The sequence below is a fragment of the Drosophila hydei genome, unplaced genomic scaffold (assembly GCF_003285905.1).
Source record: "Drosophila hydei strain 15085-1641.00,03,60 unplaced genomic scaffold, DhydRS2 tig00000063-arrow-pilon, whole genome shotgun sequence".
Taxonomy (NCBI): Eukaryota; Metazoa; Arthropoda; class Insecta; order Diptera; family Drosophilidae; genus Drosophila; species Drosophila hydei.
In genome coordinates, this window is record NW_022045657.1 from 7,489,150 (window position 1) to 7,502,730 (window position 13,581).

The 13,581-nt window shown below is 42.7% G+C and overlaps 2 protein-coding genes across 2 annotated transcripts in view; one reads left to right on the forward strand and one right to left on the reverse strand.

Moving 5' to 3' along the window:
* The first annotated feature begins 161 nt into the window (after window positions 1-161).
* Window positions 162-1,145, forward strand: LOC111596007. The gene is made up of 3 exons (XM_023310025.2): window positions 162-362; window positions 420-647; window positions 705-1,145. Exons 1-3 carry the CDS (start codon window positions 291-293, stop codon window positions 1,035-1,037), a joined length of 633 nt encoding a protein of 210 aa, XP_023165793.2. The 5' UTR covers window positions 162-290; the 3' UTR covers window positions 1,038-1,145.
* Window positions 1,146-1,168: 23 nt separating this feature from the next.
* LOC111595990 (dynein heavy chain 10, axonemal) overlaps window positions 1,169-13,581 on the reverse strand; it is a 32,089-nt gene continuing 19,676 nt past the window's right edge. The window contains exons 31-48 of the mRNA XM_030222926.1: window positions 13,419-13,579; window positions 13,039-13,363; window positions 11,565-11,753; window positions 10,867-11,511; window positions 10,664-10,806; window positions 10,245-10,609; window positions 7,886-10,191; window positions 7,283-7,354; window positions 6,177-6,645; window positions 5,963-6,105; window positions 5,337-5,667; window positions 5,128-5,259; window positions 3,170-3,381; window positions 2,655-2,795; window positions 2,434-2,538; window positions 2,270-2,371; window positions 1,978-2,124; window positions 1,169-1,383 (exon numbers count right to left, since the gene is read on the reverse strand). Of these exons, the coding sequence (XP_030078786.1) occupies window positions 1,234-1,383; window positions 1,978-2,124; window positions 2,270-2,371; window positions 2,434-2,538; window positions 2,655-2,795; window positions 3,170-3,381; window positions 5,128-5,259; window positions 5,337-5,667; window positions 5,963-6,105; window positions 6,177-6,645; window positions 7,283-7,354; window positions 7,886-10,191; window positions 10,245-10,609; window positions 10,664-10,806; window positions 10,867-11,511; window positions 11,565-11,753; window positions 13,039-13,363; window positions 13,419-13,579 (6,138 nt within the window). The 3' untranslated portion in view covers window positions 1,169-1,233. The remainder of the gene's footprint in view (window positions 1,384-1,977; window positions 2,125-2,269; window positions 2,372-2,433; window positions 2,539-2,654; window positions 2,796-3,169; window positions 3,382-5,127; window positions 5,260-5,336; window positions 5,668-5,962; window positions 6,106-6,176; window positions 6,646-7,282; window positions 7,355-7,885; window positions 10,192-10,244; window positions 10,610-10,663; window positions 10,807-10,866; window positions 11,512-11,564; window positions 11,754-13,038; window positions 13,364-13,418; window positions 13,580-13,581) is intronic.

Sequence of the window (13,581 nt, forward strand, 5' to 3'; positions counted from 1 at the left end):
TGAATATTACAAATATTTTCCTTAACTATAACCATCTCTTCATTCAAATTAATTAAAATGATTCAAATTCCAAACAATCTGGCAACGCCGTGCAATAAGGGGTTATTGATTTTCCACCGACTGTTATTCTGCAGCTGTTTGTTGGATTCTGCGCTGTGCAGCTTTGGGGTGGATTGAAGTTAGGAGTAGTACACAAAGAGATAATAAAATTTGTTTGCCTTTGTCATCGCATTTAAGTTCTTATAACAAAATTTTAGGAGCAGATTAAATAAAGTCCAAATTATAGAATTATGGAGGACAGCGGCATAGATAGTGAAGACAGACAATCGAACATATATGAGGATGGTGCGGCGGGTTTACTGGTAAGTGCTTAAGCAGTTCGACACGAACATAAAAGCTCATGGCTAAGCCCAATACAGAAAACGGTTAGTGGAGCGCCCAAACATATGTCGGATCTGGAGTTTGAGGTGGCATTTAGGGGTGCCAGCAAGGTGTATGCGCCCACGACCATTGAAATCGATGAAGATAGGGCTGCACGAGGGACGGACCGCAGCGAACCGCCAAACACCTGCCGCATACTGCAACGCAAGCTGGAACTTAAGGTCGAGCGAGCCAGGCGCAACTATACGCAATACCAAGAGGAGCAGGTAGGTGCACTTAATCAAATTAAATACGTATTGAGTTAATGCAGATATACATTTTAGGCAACTAAAACACAAGCGGCCACGCTCATACCCATTAATCGGTTGCCCATACCGGGTGAACTTGAGCAGAAGCCACTGGTTGACTATAAGTCTGAGAGCAGTGATGAGGCAGAGGAAATATCGTTCTTTCCCGCACAGCTGAAGCGCGCTAAACGACGTCAGCAAAATCACGAGTTAACTGATACTTTTAGCATACAAGAGATGACCATTGAGTCAGATCTGGATTCCGACGACAGCGGCGGTACTCAGAATCTCGAGCTACTATTGCCCTCCATGAAATCAACTATTTTGGATAAGTTCAAGAGTTGTTTTGGGTGCTGGCGGCGAAGGTAATGCCAGGAGACAAAGCGCACCGGAAAAAAGTCCAGGCACAAAGCACGCTATTGAAAGGCACTAGAAATTCATTTATAGACACAATATCCAAAACGTACATAAATAATTGCCAATTCTGACTTGCAAATATACATTTATTTGCTATTTTACTGGCAAAACGATAAAAAATCGCATTTAACACATATCTTCGTCGTTTCTATGTATCCGTATTCAGAGTTAGACACACTCCCTGCAGTATCCAGTGGCTGAGATCTTCAGAAGTGGCTAAGTTCGCTTCGAATACCAGACCGACGCCCATGGCGTTGCGTCGCAGCGATGTGGTGTATACGGGAGCTAGGAACGTATTCTGTAAATGTCAAAGTTATGTTATTGAAGAACTTCATGTGGTATTGGAATAATCTTATTAATAATAATAATCATATATTAATGGGTACTACAGTTCTGGAATAACTAAAAAATGTAGTATTGGTAACTAAGTAATTTCATATGGAACTATGCGTGTATTCAGCATCTCGTTAAGCCAATGGCTATTGTCATCACATTTAAGGTTTAAGCAATAAAATAGATAAGAGAATCAAAGTCAGAAACGTCTCCCTCATACTGAAGCCCTATTCCATTGGTCTTCGCTATGCAAACGAGTTCCAACCAATTATTTAGCTGTTCTACTATAAAGGTTAAAACTTCCCGTATTTAAAATCAGAAACAATTAGCACAACAGCTGCCCCATTAGCTGCGGAAAATGAGGGAGATGTTGGTAATTTAGTGCACAGCATTTAAACAAATATCAGCGAGAATGGGCACCATAACCACCCCCAACAACGTGCTAGCCCCATTTAACGGTCTATCCAGTGTATATGTAGATACAACAGGACATTAGTACTTGTCTTTTGCAGATGGTGTTGGACCCATGTTGAAAACTTGCAGTGGCATAAACACAAACCTGTAGCTTGAGCCGGTGCGCTTCAATGGGCACTACGGCCAGAATGGCCAACTCCTCGACCAGAACTTTTGGATGCGAACGCTTCAGCTGACCAGCCTGTGTGTCAAAGCGAGCTCCCTCTATATACAGACCGTGCACATAGCAGCCCTGTAAAAAGTTCAACGATTAAAATGCAAACAGAATTCTTAATTACAAAATTAGTGCTTTGCGAGGGTACGGTGGGTCAGTGCTACTTCAGCTCTAGTCACATGAGGGTCATAGTTCTGCATTTAGCGTCGGTCAGTCTACTCACCGTCGCTGGACGTTCCTCGACGTCATCGGGTTCCGTGTATGTGGTCACATAGGTAAATAGTGTGGAACGATCCAGGGGCCAGTTGTTTCTGCGGCAGGCAATCTATAAGTGGGTGGCAGCGCAATGTTAAACAAACTCACATTATGGAGAAGCTCATTTCTCACCTGAACAAGGGCCGTGAGGTAGCTCTGCGGTATATGAAGTCCAGACAGCCACATGACCAGCGGCTCGCCTGAAATCGACCAATACTTGTACTGTACGGCACGTTTCTAAAATACCAGGTGAAAGCGAATCGTTGATTAGTGGACTGTGCTCGACCGGCGACTGACTGATTTTTCGCCGAGCTGATTAATGAGCTGCGATTGTGGCAGAGACTGCGACTCACCTTCAAATGCTCCAGCCAGCTGGCTAACTGCTTGCATGTGGCCGGCGCCAGTTTGCTCCATGCGGCTGGCAGCAGGCCATTGAATAGCGAGTTGGCAATGTTGTCCAGGACAGTGTCCATGCCGATTTCGCCGGCGATGGCCTGCGGAGAGCATTCAATTAAATTAAAAGGCACAATGACAGCACATATGCATGCATCTATAGAAGAGCGGTAACAGTATTTGTGTGGGCGCGGCGACATCTATATCAAGACAATGGCAAAGGCAGCGCCAGCGGCAGAGTTCATTTGCATTTGTAAATTTATTTTGGCAACAAAATGCTGCAGTCCAGCATAGGATGGTAGTCGCATTGCTTATGGGATGAACGCGGGCGACCACGACTATTGGTCGACAGCCAAGTTGGCAAATGTATAAACAAAATGCAAAACAAAGCTGAAGGATTTATGTGAGCTTCCTATTGACAGACAAAGCTAAGCAAAGAAGAACGAAGCAAGAGCCATGGAAAAGTCGAAGTTACCTTCCGCAACAGCTCCAGCGTCTTCTTGATGCGCACCACCAGAATATTAAACCGATCCAGCTCCTGCAGCAGCACTACGCCGGTGGGTGACAGACTCATTTGGATTTGCTTTCGGATGCGCCACGTTTCGAAGGCGGGCGGAAGTTTTTTCAGTATTCCAGCAGCCACAAGGTCGATGAAGTCATCCCGGCTGATACCGCCAGAACCCTCACCTGAGTGAGTGAGAATTTAAAATATAAATTAGGCTTGACACTGCCAGAGAAAATCATCAATATAGAATTTATAGCAGTTAGCAGTCAGTGGTCAACATCACTCTTCCCCTTTTGTTTTTATATTGAAAATTTAACTAATTTTCGTTTTTATACTGCCTTTACTGTTTCAATGCAACTTTTACACATGACATTTATTGTGTTATAGATTTCCCTTTTGTTCGTAATTGTCAATTAGCAAATACTGCAGCTCATGAATATGCAAATTTTAGGCAGGTGTTCAGAGTTTACCCTATTAAACTAGAGTACATCACTTGTGAAGCAAGTCTGGATGGGACTAAGACGAAGTTCTTTAAAAACATATTCCTAATAACACTTTTTAGTTCTTCATTGTCCAACAAATGTTGAGAGCACATATCATTATTAGTATCTTAAGCATTCGATTAATTTTAGATTTCACTATACACTTAAACGATTCCGTTGAGCAGCTAATGCAAGTCTCTCCCATGTAAAAGATAAATAAGATTTCCCAGTTGATTTTACTGAATTATAATTGAAAGTCTTCGATTTGGTAGCAGCCGTTAACTACTAAAGAGCGAGCAAGTTAAATAAGCTACTGTTTCTTATATAGCCAGTGGTACAACAATTCAGTAGTCCCTTATAATTAGGTGATGAGCTTTATAACTATAAAATGCGTATATATGTACATATGCATACGGATGGTTAATGTTCTGCTTGTTCAATCTTCTGCTCAATATTTGATTAAATACTTTACAGCTTTACATGGAATACTTTACCAGCTTCCACATTATTTGGTGTCCATATGGTAGCTATGCTTGCGCAAAGGTGTTAAAAAGAGTAAAACGCCAAATTTGTTTAAATTTTATTACATATATATATGTACAATCATGGACAATGTACATCATGGACAGCTTTGAGTGCGAGTGCGGGAAGTGCTCTCTGATGGCGGTTTTGGCACGCTTAAGTTCGCCACGCAAAATTATCGACTTTCGGGTGACGTTTTCAAAAACTGTTGTGAATGCGTATGCGAATACGAATGCAGATGCGGATCAGGGTGAATGTGGCGAGGCTTATACTGAATCGCAGCTTTTTTGCGGCTATTTGGGGCGTGCGGGCTGTTATATGTATGTTTGTTCCACTGTGCAAGTGTGCGAGTATGCTTCTATTTTAATTTTTAATGTATGCCCTGTTATTGTTCGCAGGCTATAATGGCGCATGCAATAAAGTTAATTGCAAAACCGCAACTAATTAATTAAATTAAATTAAAAATTTAACATGCCAAAAATGCAACAGCAATGAAAATCAACAAGATAAAATGTAATAAACGGCTGACAATTGGCACACGCTGCATGTAAATTAAACCATTTACTTGTAAATGGCTTCCGCTTTTTAACCGAACTGTCAAACACTTTATCGGATATAGATGCACGTAGATATGTTTGCACCGGCAACCAAATGTTACTACTGGTTAAAAATGAATAGATCTAATATTTTGTAAAGCTTAAAAAGTAAAAGATAGAATAAACAGAAAATCTTTCAATGATTGCATAAAATTGATATAAATAAATTATAAGTAAATCAAATGATTATCTCAAAGAAACTTGTGGCTAAACTTGGTTATACTAAAGCTTATGAAATTGGTTTTGAAAAATGCATATTACACTCTACTGTGCTATAATATCAATGTACCCAGAATTATATAGTATAGCCCGTTGGCCAGTCACTCACCAGTTTGTGGCTGCAACTCAATCAGGCTGTTCCAAATGTTGCGCGCGGCCATTGTGTAATAACCGATTTCCGCGTTTGGATGCAAACCAAATACATCCGGCTTATTGACCAGAGGCAGTTTGTCAATGTGGGCTGCGTGATCAATGTATTACGTATTTAAACAGGGGATGTCCCATCACGTGACCTACTAACAGACAGCGACTACTCACCAATGAAGTCCTCTTTGAGCACGGTCTCCTCGTCGGGCAGGCAATAGTCTACGTTCTCGTCCTCGTAGAAGTGGAACGATTGGAATACATCAAACAGAAAATCACCCATATATTCATTCATATAGCAGTTAGTAATACGTCTATCGAAATCATCGATGACGCGGCCACCGTACATGACCTCGCCGATGAGATACTTGAGACTATTCCACGGAATCTTTTCTTCGGAGCAGCGGGTCAAATAGTTACGGAGGATCTCCGTACATACTTCAAAGTCTGTGTCGTTGAAATCATATGCTATGTTCCAGCCAAGCTTATCGTATTTGCGTCGTTCCTAGTGAATGGAAAATGGGAACGGGAATTCGGAGCGTGTTGAACAGATTAATTGAGAAAACAGTAACTGCGCTATCAATAACAGTTTGTTGGACAAAAAGCACAATGGCTGCTCCATCAATTGGGCAACTTGTGCGCAGTTGTGTCGAAAATGCTTTTAACAAGCAGATAAAAATGAACAAATTAATAAATAACGAAGTGCATGATACAGTCGAAGCAGCTGCGCCAACTCTTCCAGTGCAGCTATATTTACCAAAATTGGCTTTTTCTGTTCCTAAAAAGGACTGAAAACTTACTTGCACAACGCCATGGAAGAAGGCCAGAACATAGATTAATGGACGATAAGCACGATGGACGCACGCCTCTAGACGATCCTGTCGTACTTTAATGAATGTTGAGCGCAAGTTTAGTTTCAAGCCATTGGGCGGCTCAGTGACCACTAAACATCAGTTATAAAGGATAAGAAAAATATTATTGTTTAGCTGGTTATAATAATAATAGATCATTTACCCTTTAGAGACTTTTGCAATATGCCAATTGGGAATGTCGGTGTTGGATCTGTGGTTATCCATAGCCTAAAGTCTGGATGCGGATTCTCAACCTTATCTAGGAACTTTTCTAATTCACGGACAAATTTGACCAATAAGTGACCATTTTGCAACATCAGCCATTGACCCTGTCTAAGCGCTCCATCCAACAAATTCATGGCAGCCTTCTCCTGTCCCTGACCTAGCGAAATGTGACAGAAATTGCCCATACCTCCAAGAATGATATCAGCCAGCTTAATTAGATCATTAGTGGGATCTGAGCCGGCACTGAGTATAAAGCAAACAGGAATCATACATGTCGTCTGCTCATAGACGGCGGAGAAGCTCACAACCGGCGGCATAATGTAGAATTCATCCATGGTGTCCACAATATATTGATTTATGCAACGGAAAATTCGATCCACACGGAAGCAGCGCAGAAACAGCAATTTCTGTGGTGAAGGCATAAGAAATAAATCGACATTAGACAATGCGACATTCTAATAGCACAATGTCAACAGCACTGACTGACAGCGCTCATCTATAGTTAGTCCTTGCCAGCACTTATTTTGTTGCTGGTGTTGTTGCCATCGTTCTTGTGGCTTCTAGCTCGACTCGAGTGCAAATTGGGCTCGCCGCTGGATTCAAGTAGAACTGCCGGCCTAAATTGCCGCTCATCTAATGGCTTGGAAAATTGATAAAATATGGTAATGCATACACCCGCACATACACATACACACACACATGCACACACTATGTTAGATACAGCTATGGTGGCTGACAAAAACAGGCTGCTAATAACTTGAGCAGAAAATGTGCGCCAAAGTTGCAGGACGTAGCAAAAGTCGAGTAAAACTGAACGCTCAGACTTTCTCTGGGTGTGCGTGGGAGAGTGTCTGTGTGTGAGCGAGGATGTGTGTGCGGCTTGTACATAATAATCCACTAGAAACGAGCATAAAGTACAAAATCCAATAACGCTCGATGGCAACGGCAGCTCCTGGCAAGGACCTACTCGGACTACGACGGAGCGGCAGCCACTTGAAGCTGAAAGCATGCAAAACGAAAGCACACAGCAGCAACGGCACTTGCCTGGAATGCATTGCATTTGATGTTGTAACCGCCAGGGCATTCCACCTCCTCGGGGTTCTCCAAGTCGTACCACTGCACCACCATGGGCCGTGGCCATTTGTCGATAAGTGCAAACAGAATGAGCAGCGGCGACGGAAGCCAGTAGTAAATGCCGCATGCCAGTCAGGAACAGTTTTAGCGACCATCCAAGTCCAAAATTGTCGTCGTCGTTGTTGTTGTTTATTTTCATGGCAGTCACAGAAGCAGCAGTTAATAAGGGTATATTGAATTTGTTGTTGACATAAAGATGGTGCAGCAACAAATTCAAAAAAGAAGAAAAATTAAAAGTCAATACTAATGCCTAGCCAATTAGATAAATATGGAAGTGATAAGCGATATGAGAAATTAATTTACATGTTATGATCGTTTGTTAAATATAAATAAATTGTTATAGTGTTGGTTGGTATCCTCTTTTAGTCTGCCAAATTGTACAAAACAGACAGGTTTTTCTAATTTAATTAAAAATTAAGTTGGTGAAAATAACTTAATTTGGTATTTCAGTGATTATTAAAGTGATCGTTGAAGCCTTGTGACTAAAGATAATTTTTTGGCAGAAATACTTACGTATTTCCACTCTTCCAAATTCGTTCCAAAATGATCAGGTAAAGTGCCAAATGCTGCTGAAAAATCGAAAGCCAATTTAAGGATATCCTCCCAGCATTTTTCGGGCAGCCATTTGGCAGGATTACTACGTTCGCTTTTTGTCAACGCAATGCTACCTTTGATGAAGAAATCAATTTCTTGTTGTGACAGGACTCCATCACGTTGCGCCAGTTTTGTGGCGATCTGGAATGAGAAGAGCAGCTTGTGCCGCTCAAAGATGCCCGTGCATCCATAGCAATACACATTTTCGGTTAAGGTCTTAATGATATTGTTCAGACGCTTGGCCAGCACTGTGTCCGGTACAGCCTTGCGCAAGGAGTACACGAATACGTCAAGATATGCAGCCAACGCATACTGATACATGCTGTTTACTGTGGCCATGTCTGCGAGCGCAAAGAAGAGTACCGCCCCGCGCTTGGCGGCCGCTCGATAACCATTACGTAGTATCTCAATATCGGCAGCAGTGTCGCTGGCTAACTTAAGTTGCTCCATGACAAGGCCTGCCTTGGATTTGGTGTTTTCCAGAGTCTCCACCAGCTCGACGTTGTCCAACATGTTGCCCGTTGATGTGGCCAGCTCACGCAAGAGCGAATCTTCGAGCTGCTGGAGTAGCTGTTTATTTTCGCTTGTTTGTGCAATCAAATCAGACCGCTGCTGCTCCAGATCTGGCCGTTCGGTGCCGACCACAACGCTTAACAACTGATCTTCCAGACCCGTTTGCGTGACTGTGTAGTTGATAACTAAAGCCTTGGCGTAAACAGCGGGATCAAATTTGGGATTCGAAAACTTTGTGGTCAAATAGAGTCGGAATTTTTGATCCCAGTCAACCTCTTTATCGCCCAACATTGTGAACTTACGACCTCCCTGTACCCGAATGTTCTTCTGCAGAACATCATCAATGACGGGATCAATGTAGTCGTCTACGTCTTCGAATAAGACTGGAATGCCATACATTATAGCCATTTCCAGCTGTTTCAGGAAATCCGAGTCGCTAAAAGACAGTACTTTGAGATTATTACGCATTTCCTTCTTCCGTATCCATTGAAGCGCCTGCAGCTGAGGATCTATGCAGAGTGGGAAACGCGAAGCGCGCATTGTTAGGATGCCGTTTTGAATGGAAAGTTCATCGGGCGGCAGGCCCTCGTTAGACCATTGCGCGATTTCCACATCGGTGGTTAAATAACCGTCAATTTTTAAGGGAAGTTTTACTGGTATACCCAACGCAACTAAATCCTCAAGCCAGTCATCAAACACCATTGTCTTGCGGAACTCCCAAGTGAAGGCACCAGTGTAAGCCAGAAACGAAGCACTAATAAGGCAGGCGCCAACGCTGTCGATCAACTGTTGGCCCAGGCTGGCCATTTCGGCACTCCAGCGTATTAACTCCGAAGAAAGGCCACTGATTAGTTTATCAGATGCAAGCAAACGGCGTTCGGCCTGCTGCATCATTTCAGTCAATGCTCGCATTTGCCTCATGGAGGTGGCATAGTTCTGATTGAGCTCATCCAATTTCTCTTCCAGCTTTTGTATTTCCGAATTCAAATGATTCAGAAGTTTTATTTGCACGTCCTGTTCTTCAACCAAAAATTCGAGACGCTCCTTTTTCGGTTTTACTTCGCGATATACGTCAAAGAACCCGAGCACAGCTTTCACGAATTTCAACAACCCAGCACCGGCTACGGAAATCTTGCCCATATCATCTAAATTTTGAGTTTTCATGTGGGTGCGACAGGAGCTAATTTGCTTTTGAGTTAAGGCCTCGCAATCCATTTCCATTAAGCTCTTGAGGAAGTTCACATCACTCATCATACCCTTAGCGCTCTTCCAGCTGATCTCCTTAATCCCCTTTAATATGGCCACACACTCGCACACAACTTGCACGGCTGGCGGTGGCGTCGCAAAGGATCGAATCTCAGTGATCTGCGATTTTTCGAGTTCAGATAGCGCCCGACGTGCTTCTTCTACTGCTGGCATTGCTTCAGCCAAAATAATCTCAGCCTCATCTTTTTCAATGGTAATTTGCTTTCCCTTAATTTCCACTTCTACGGACTTTTCAGATGCTTCGGCTTTTTTTGTGTTTGCTTTCTGCGTGGAGGACTCTATGGTCACCAACATGGCCTCGCACTCCTCTGCTGCAATTGCCACATTTTTCTTTTGTTCTGTCACTATAATACGCAGCTCGTCGATTTGCACGGAAGCTTCTTCGATTTTCTTGATACCTTCCCCAAGTCGCTCGCGCTGTTGCATGATGTGCTTATATTTCTCCTCTAAACCAAAATATTTTACATGTGAATTTATATAATATGTCCATCATACTTACCGAGTAGTCCAAGATAGGTGTTTATGTAGTCCAAGTAATGTTTCGGCGTAACAAAATTGCTGCGCCTCAGCTTGGTTAGGTAGTCCTTGGAATAATCTTGAATGGTCATGTGGACATGAACTACGTGCTCAATGATCGCCTCTCGATGAAGTACTGGAATAAGGGCGTGCTCGGTGAGGAAGAGCTTGGCAACCGCATAGAGCGCCTGCTTGGGCCACGGAAATACCCAATCTATGTATGTGCTGCCAATCAGACCGGGGAAGCTGCGGCAACGGTTGCGTAGGGCATCACCAGCCGGCGACATACATAGCACCACATGTAGATTCTCGCCACAACAGCGCAAAAAGTATGCCCAAACTGAATCCCTATAAAGTAGAAGACTAGTAGGTAAAGTATAGGGAAATGGTTAAAATTTTTACTTGGATGCAGAAAGGCCTTCCTCCTCGGCAAATTTTCGCACTTGATTGACAATTGAGTCTTTATCCTCATCTGCAAACAAGGCAGGCACTTGGCCAACTGTGAGAATGTTATTGATCAGCTCCAAGAACCCTTCCTCCGCTATCTGTTACAAAAATATATATTAATTTAATTTTAAAATTCTTTAAGCTATTTAAGCGGTGACCTGCGCGGCTGTGAACAGGAACACAACTTTCTTGCGCTTAACTCCAGCTATGTTATACAATACTTTGAGGTCTTCGCGGAAAGATGATTCGTTGTAGCCACGGGATATAGTAATTTCGAAAATCTCACACTCGGCCGCAAAGGAGGCAAGACGAGTGACACACTTCTTACCGCAACCGCCGACTCCAATGAGCAGAACATGGCCGCGATTCATGCGCAAGGTGCGATGCACTCTCGTTAAATGCTCCAGGCAATCCTCGAATAAGACTAGCGTCATTTTTTGTTTCCGTTCGCAATACTCCTGTAAGATCTCGGTAAATAAACTAAAGACTGCTTTATAATCTATGAGATCCTCATAGTTGCGCGGCTCAGATTCATTGGTGAAATTGCGGAAATCGCCAAAGACCAGCGGATCGCGGAGCACATAATCCTTGAGCGATAGAATTAAATTCTGTTCCTCATCACCTTCATCCTCCTCTTCTTCTTCTTCATCTCCCGCTCCTGTTGGCTCCGGTTCGAATAGTAGTCGTGCCTGTGCTTCTGCAGCTGCCTCCTCCACGTCTATGAAACCATGCATTTCCTCGAACTCTGGTGGAAAGCGTTCCTGCACCTCAGCGACCAGATTCCGATTTACATTTGTTATATCCTGAGAGTTTAAATTGCAGACAGTTCTTTACAGTTTTGGGCAATATTACTTACAGTTTGAGAAATGAGTCGATCACATATTATTCTGGTAAATTCATTACGCCAGACTCGTAACAGCTCGCGTAGATCCTTAAAAAACGTGGGCTGAATTAAAAGCATGCCCGCGAATATACGCGACAGATCTTTTAAGTTAAATATGTAATGGAACTTTGAGGGCGTCGGCGGCAGATCCACGATGACCATCTAAAGAAATGAGTAACAATAGCAGTAATTAGAGTAAAAAGCTGTAAGTTTCAAGGGGCACGAACTATGCCGTCGCCATAAAGCGAAGCACTGCACAAATCAATTTTATCTTGACTACCAGCAATATGCAGTCGAATGCTGAGTATCCTCTGTGAGAAGTAAAAAGGAGGGGGAGAGTTGGGCAACTTGCATTCGCTTGAATTTACAGCCATTATCAAGTTGCAGCCGCCACCAGCCCTCTATAACCTGGGCAATTCTATTCAAATAATTCATTTTATTCCATTTCGAGGAACATTAATATCTTTTGGGCTGGCGCGTCGAGTGTGTAAAGAAGACATACGAACTAGACAGGCCTGGGTAGTTACTACAACTACTTCTTAACTGAAACTGCAGGTGTGAGTAAATCATATATATATATATTATTTTATTTTTTTTTGGTGGAACTGTTGGAGCTGGCGCTGCCTTTGCGCATGCTGCTTGTGGCAATTGTGGCGACAAATGCATTTTTATCTGCACGCAATGAAATGCGATAATATTTTAGTGTCAACAATTGTTAAAAGCACCATAAACTAATGCTCCAGCCTGTGGAAGGGCCAGGGAGGCACAAAAAGAGCCATCTACAGTTCAATACTTGAACATAATCAAATTTTGCTTCAGCCAAGATGTGCCGGCGAAGATAGGCGAAGCACCAAGACCAACCTAGACACAGTCAACTAGGCAGCAGTCGAGGCGGGTGACCATTGTGTGGAAGGCCAAACAGCAAATGGCTATGGCAACAGCCACAGCAGCAGCTCTAGCTGTAACTGGTGCTCTGGCTCCGACTGCCACCAGCATCGAGCTGTACTCGAGGAACCAATGGAGCAGCTATGGAGGGCAACGCTCGTCGTCGAGCATTACAGACCATTGAATAATTTCCATTGTATGGTGGCGAGGCAGCAAAGCAGATTATGAAAAATTGCCGCTATTTGCATATGTAAATCGAATTTCATAAAATTTGTGAGAGATTTTAAAGCGCTCTTCAGAATGCGATAGCTTTTTGTACCCTTCACAAGAGCTCGCTTTGACAGACTTTCAACAAAAATGAAGCTGTGGTTTTTAAATGATTCTTAACAGTTTCGTTGAATAAGATTGTGAAGTATATCATTATGGAAAATATTGCCGAGCTTCTTAGTTTATTTTCTTGAAATAAATTCTGAGGCAAGAATTCTGGTTAATGCCAGAATTAGTTGGTATCATACTCATAAGCAAAGTAAAAATAATAACATTGAATGATAGGAATATTAACCTTAAATAGCTTGAGCGTCATAATTACAATAATATCGGCAACTATTATAAAGCGGTCATGGAATTTGACAAATCTTAAATGCCCTTTAAATATAGATGAATAGATCTGTATGAGTGACTCATCATTAGGGAATAAGATGTTGTATGTGGAAAACATGCTGATAAAGCGCGGATCAACTTCGTTTCGACCTCCGCCAGCGGTGCCCATAGCAGCATAGAATGTCATGTCCTTAAACTTTTTCCAGTTGAGATCCTTGTCCCGATCATACATGCCACCTCTCTCGAAGAACAACTTCAGCAGCGCAATCGGCTGCTGAGTGCCGTAACTGTAAAAAAGTTTAATTTTTCATTTCTCATTTTAGTAAGAGATTAAGTACTTACTCATCCACCTGCGGCATGTTCATGTCATCAATAAAGCAGGCAATTTTCTTGCCCATCGGTGGGCCATATGTATCCTTAGTACGTTTCTCGACAGCTGCCTCTAACGTACGTTGCACGTCCAGAGATGAAGTTCGCGATGAAAAATTAATATTGAGAATGACCT

Coding starts and splice junctions, on each gene's coding strand:
- LOC111596007 (XM_023310025.2), top strand. CDS start 291: ATGGAGGACAGCGGCATAGATAGTGAAGACAGACAATCGAACATATAT. Junction 363..419: donor ATGGTGCGGCGGGTTTACTG/GTAAGTGCTTAA, acceptor AGCCCAATACAG/AAAACGGTTAGTGGAGCGCC. Junction 648..704: donor CGCAATACCAAGAGGAGCAG/GTAGGTGCACTT, acceptor TATACATTTTAG/GCAACTAAAACACAAGCGGC.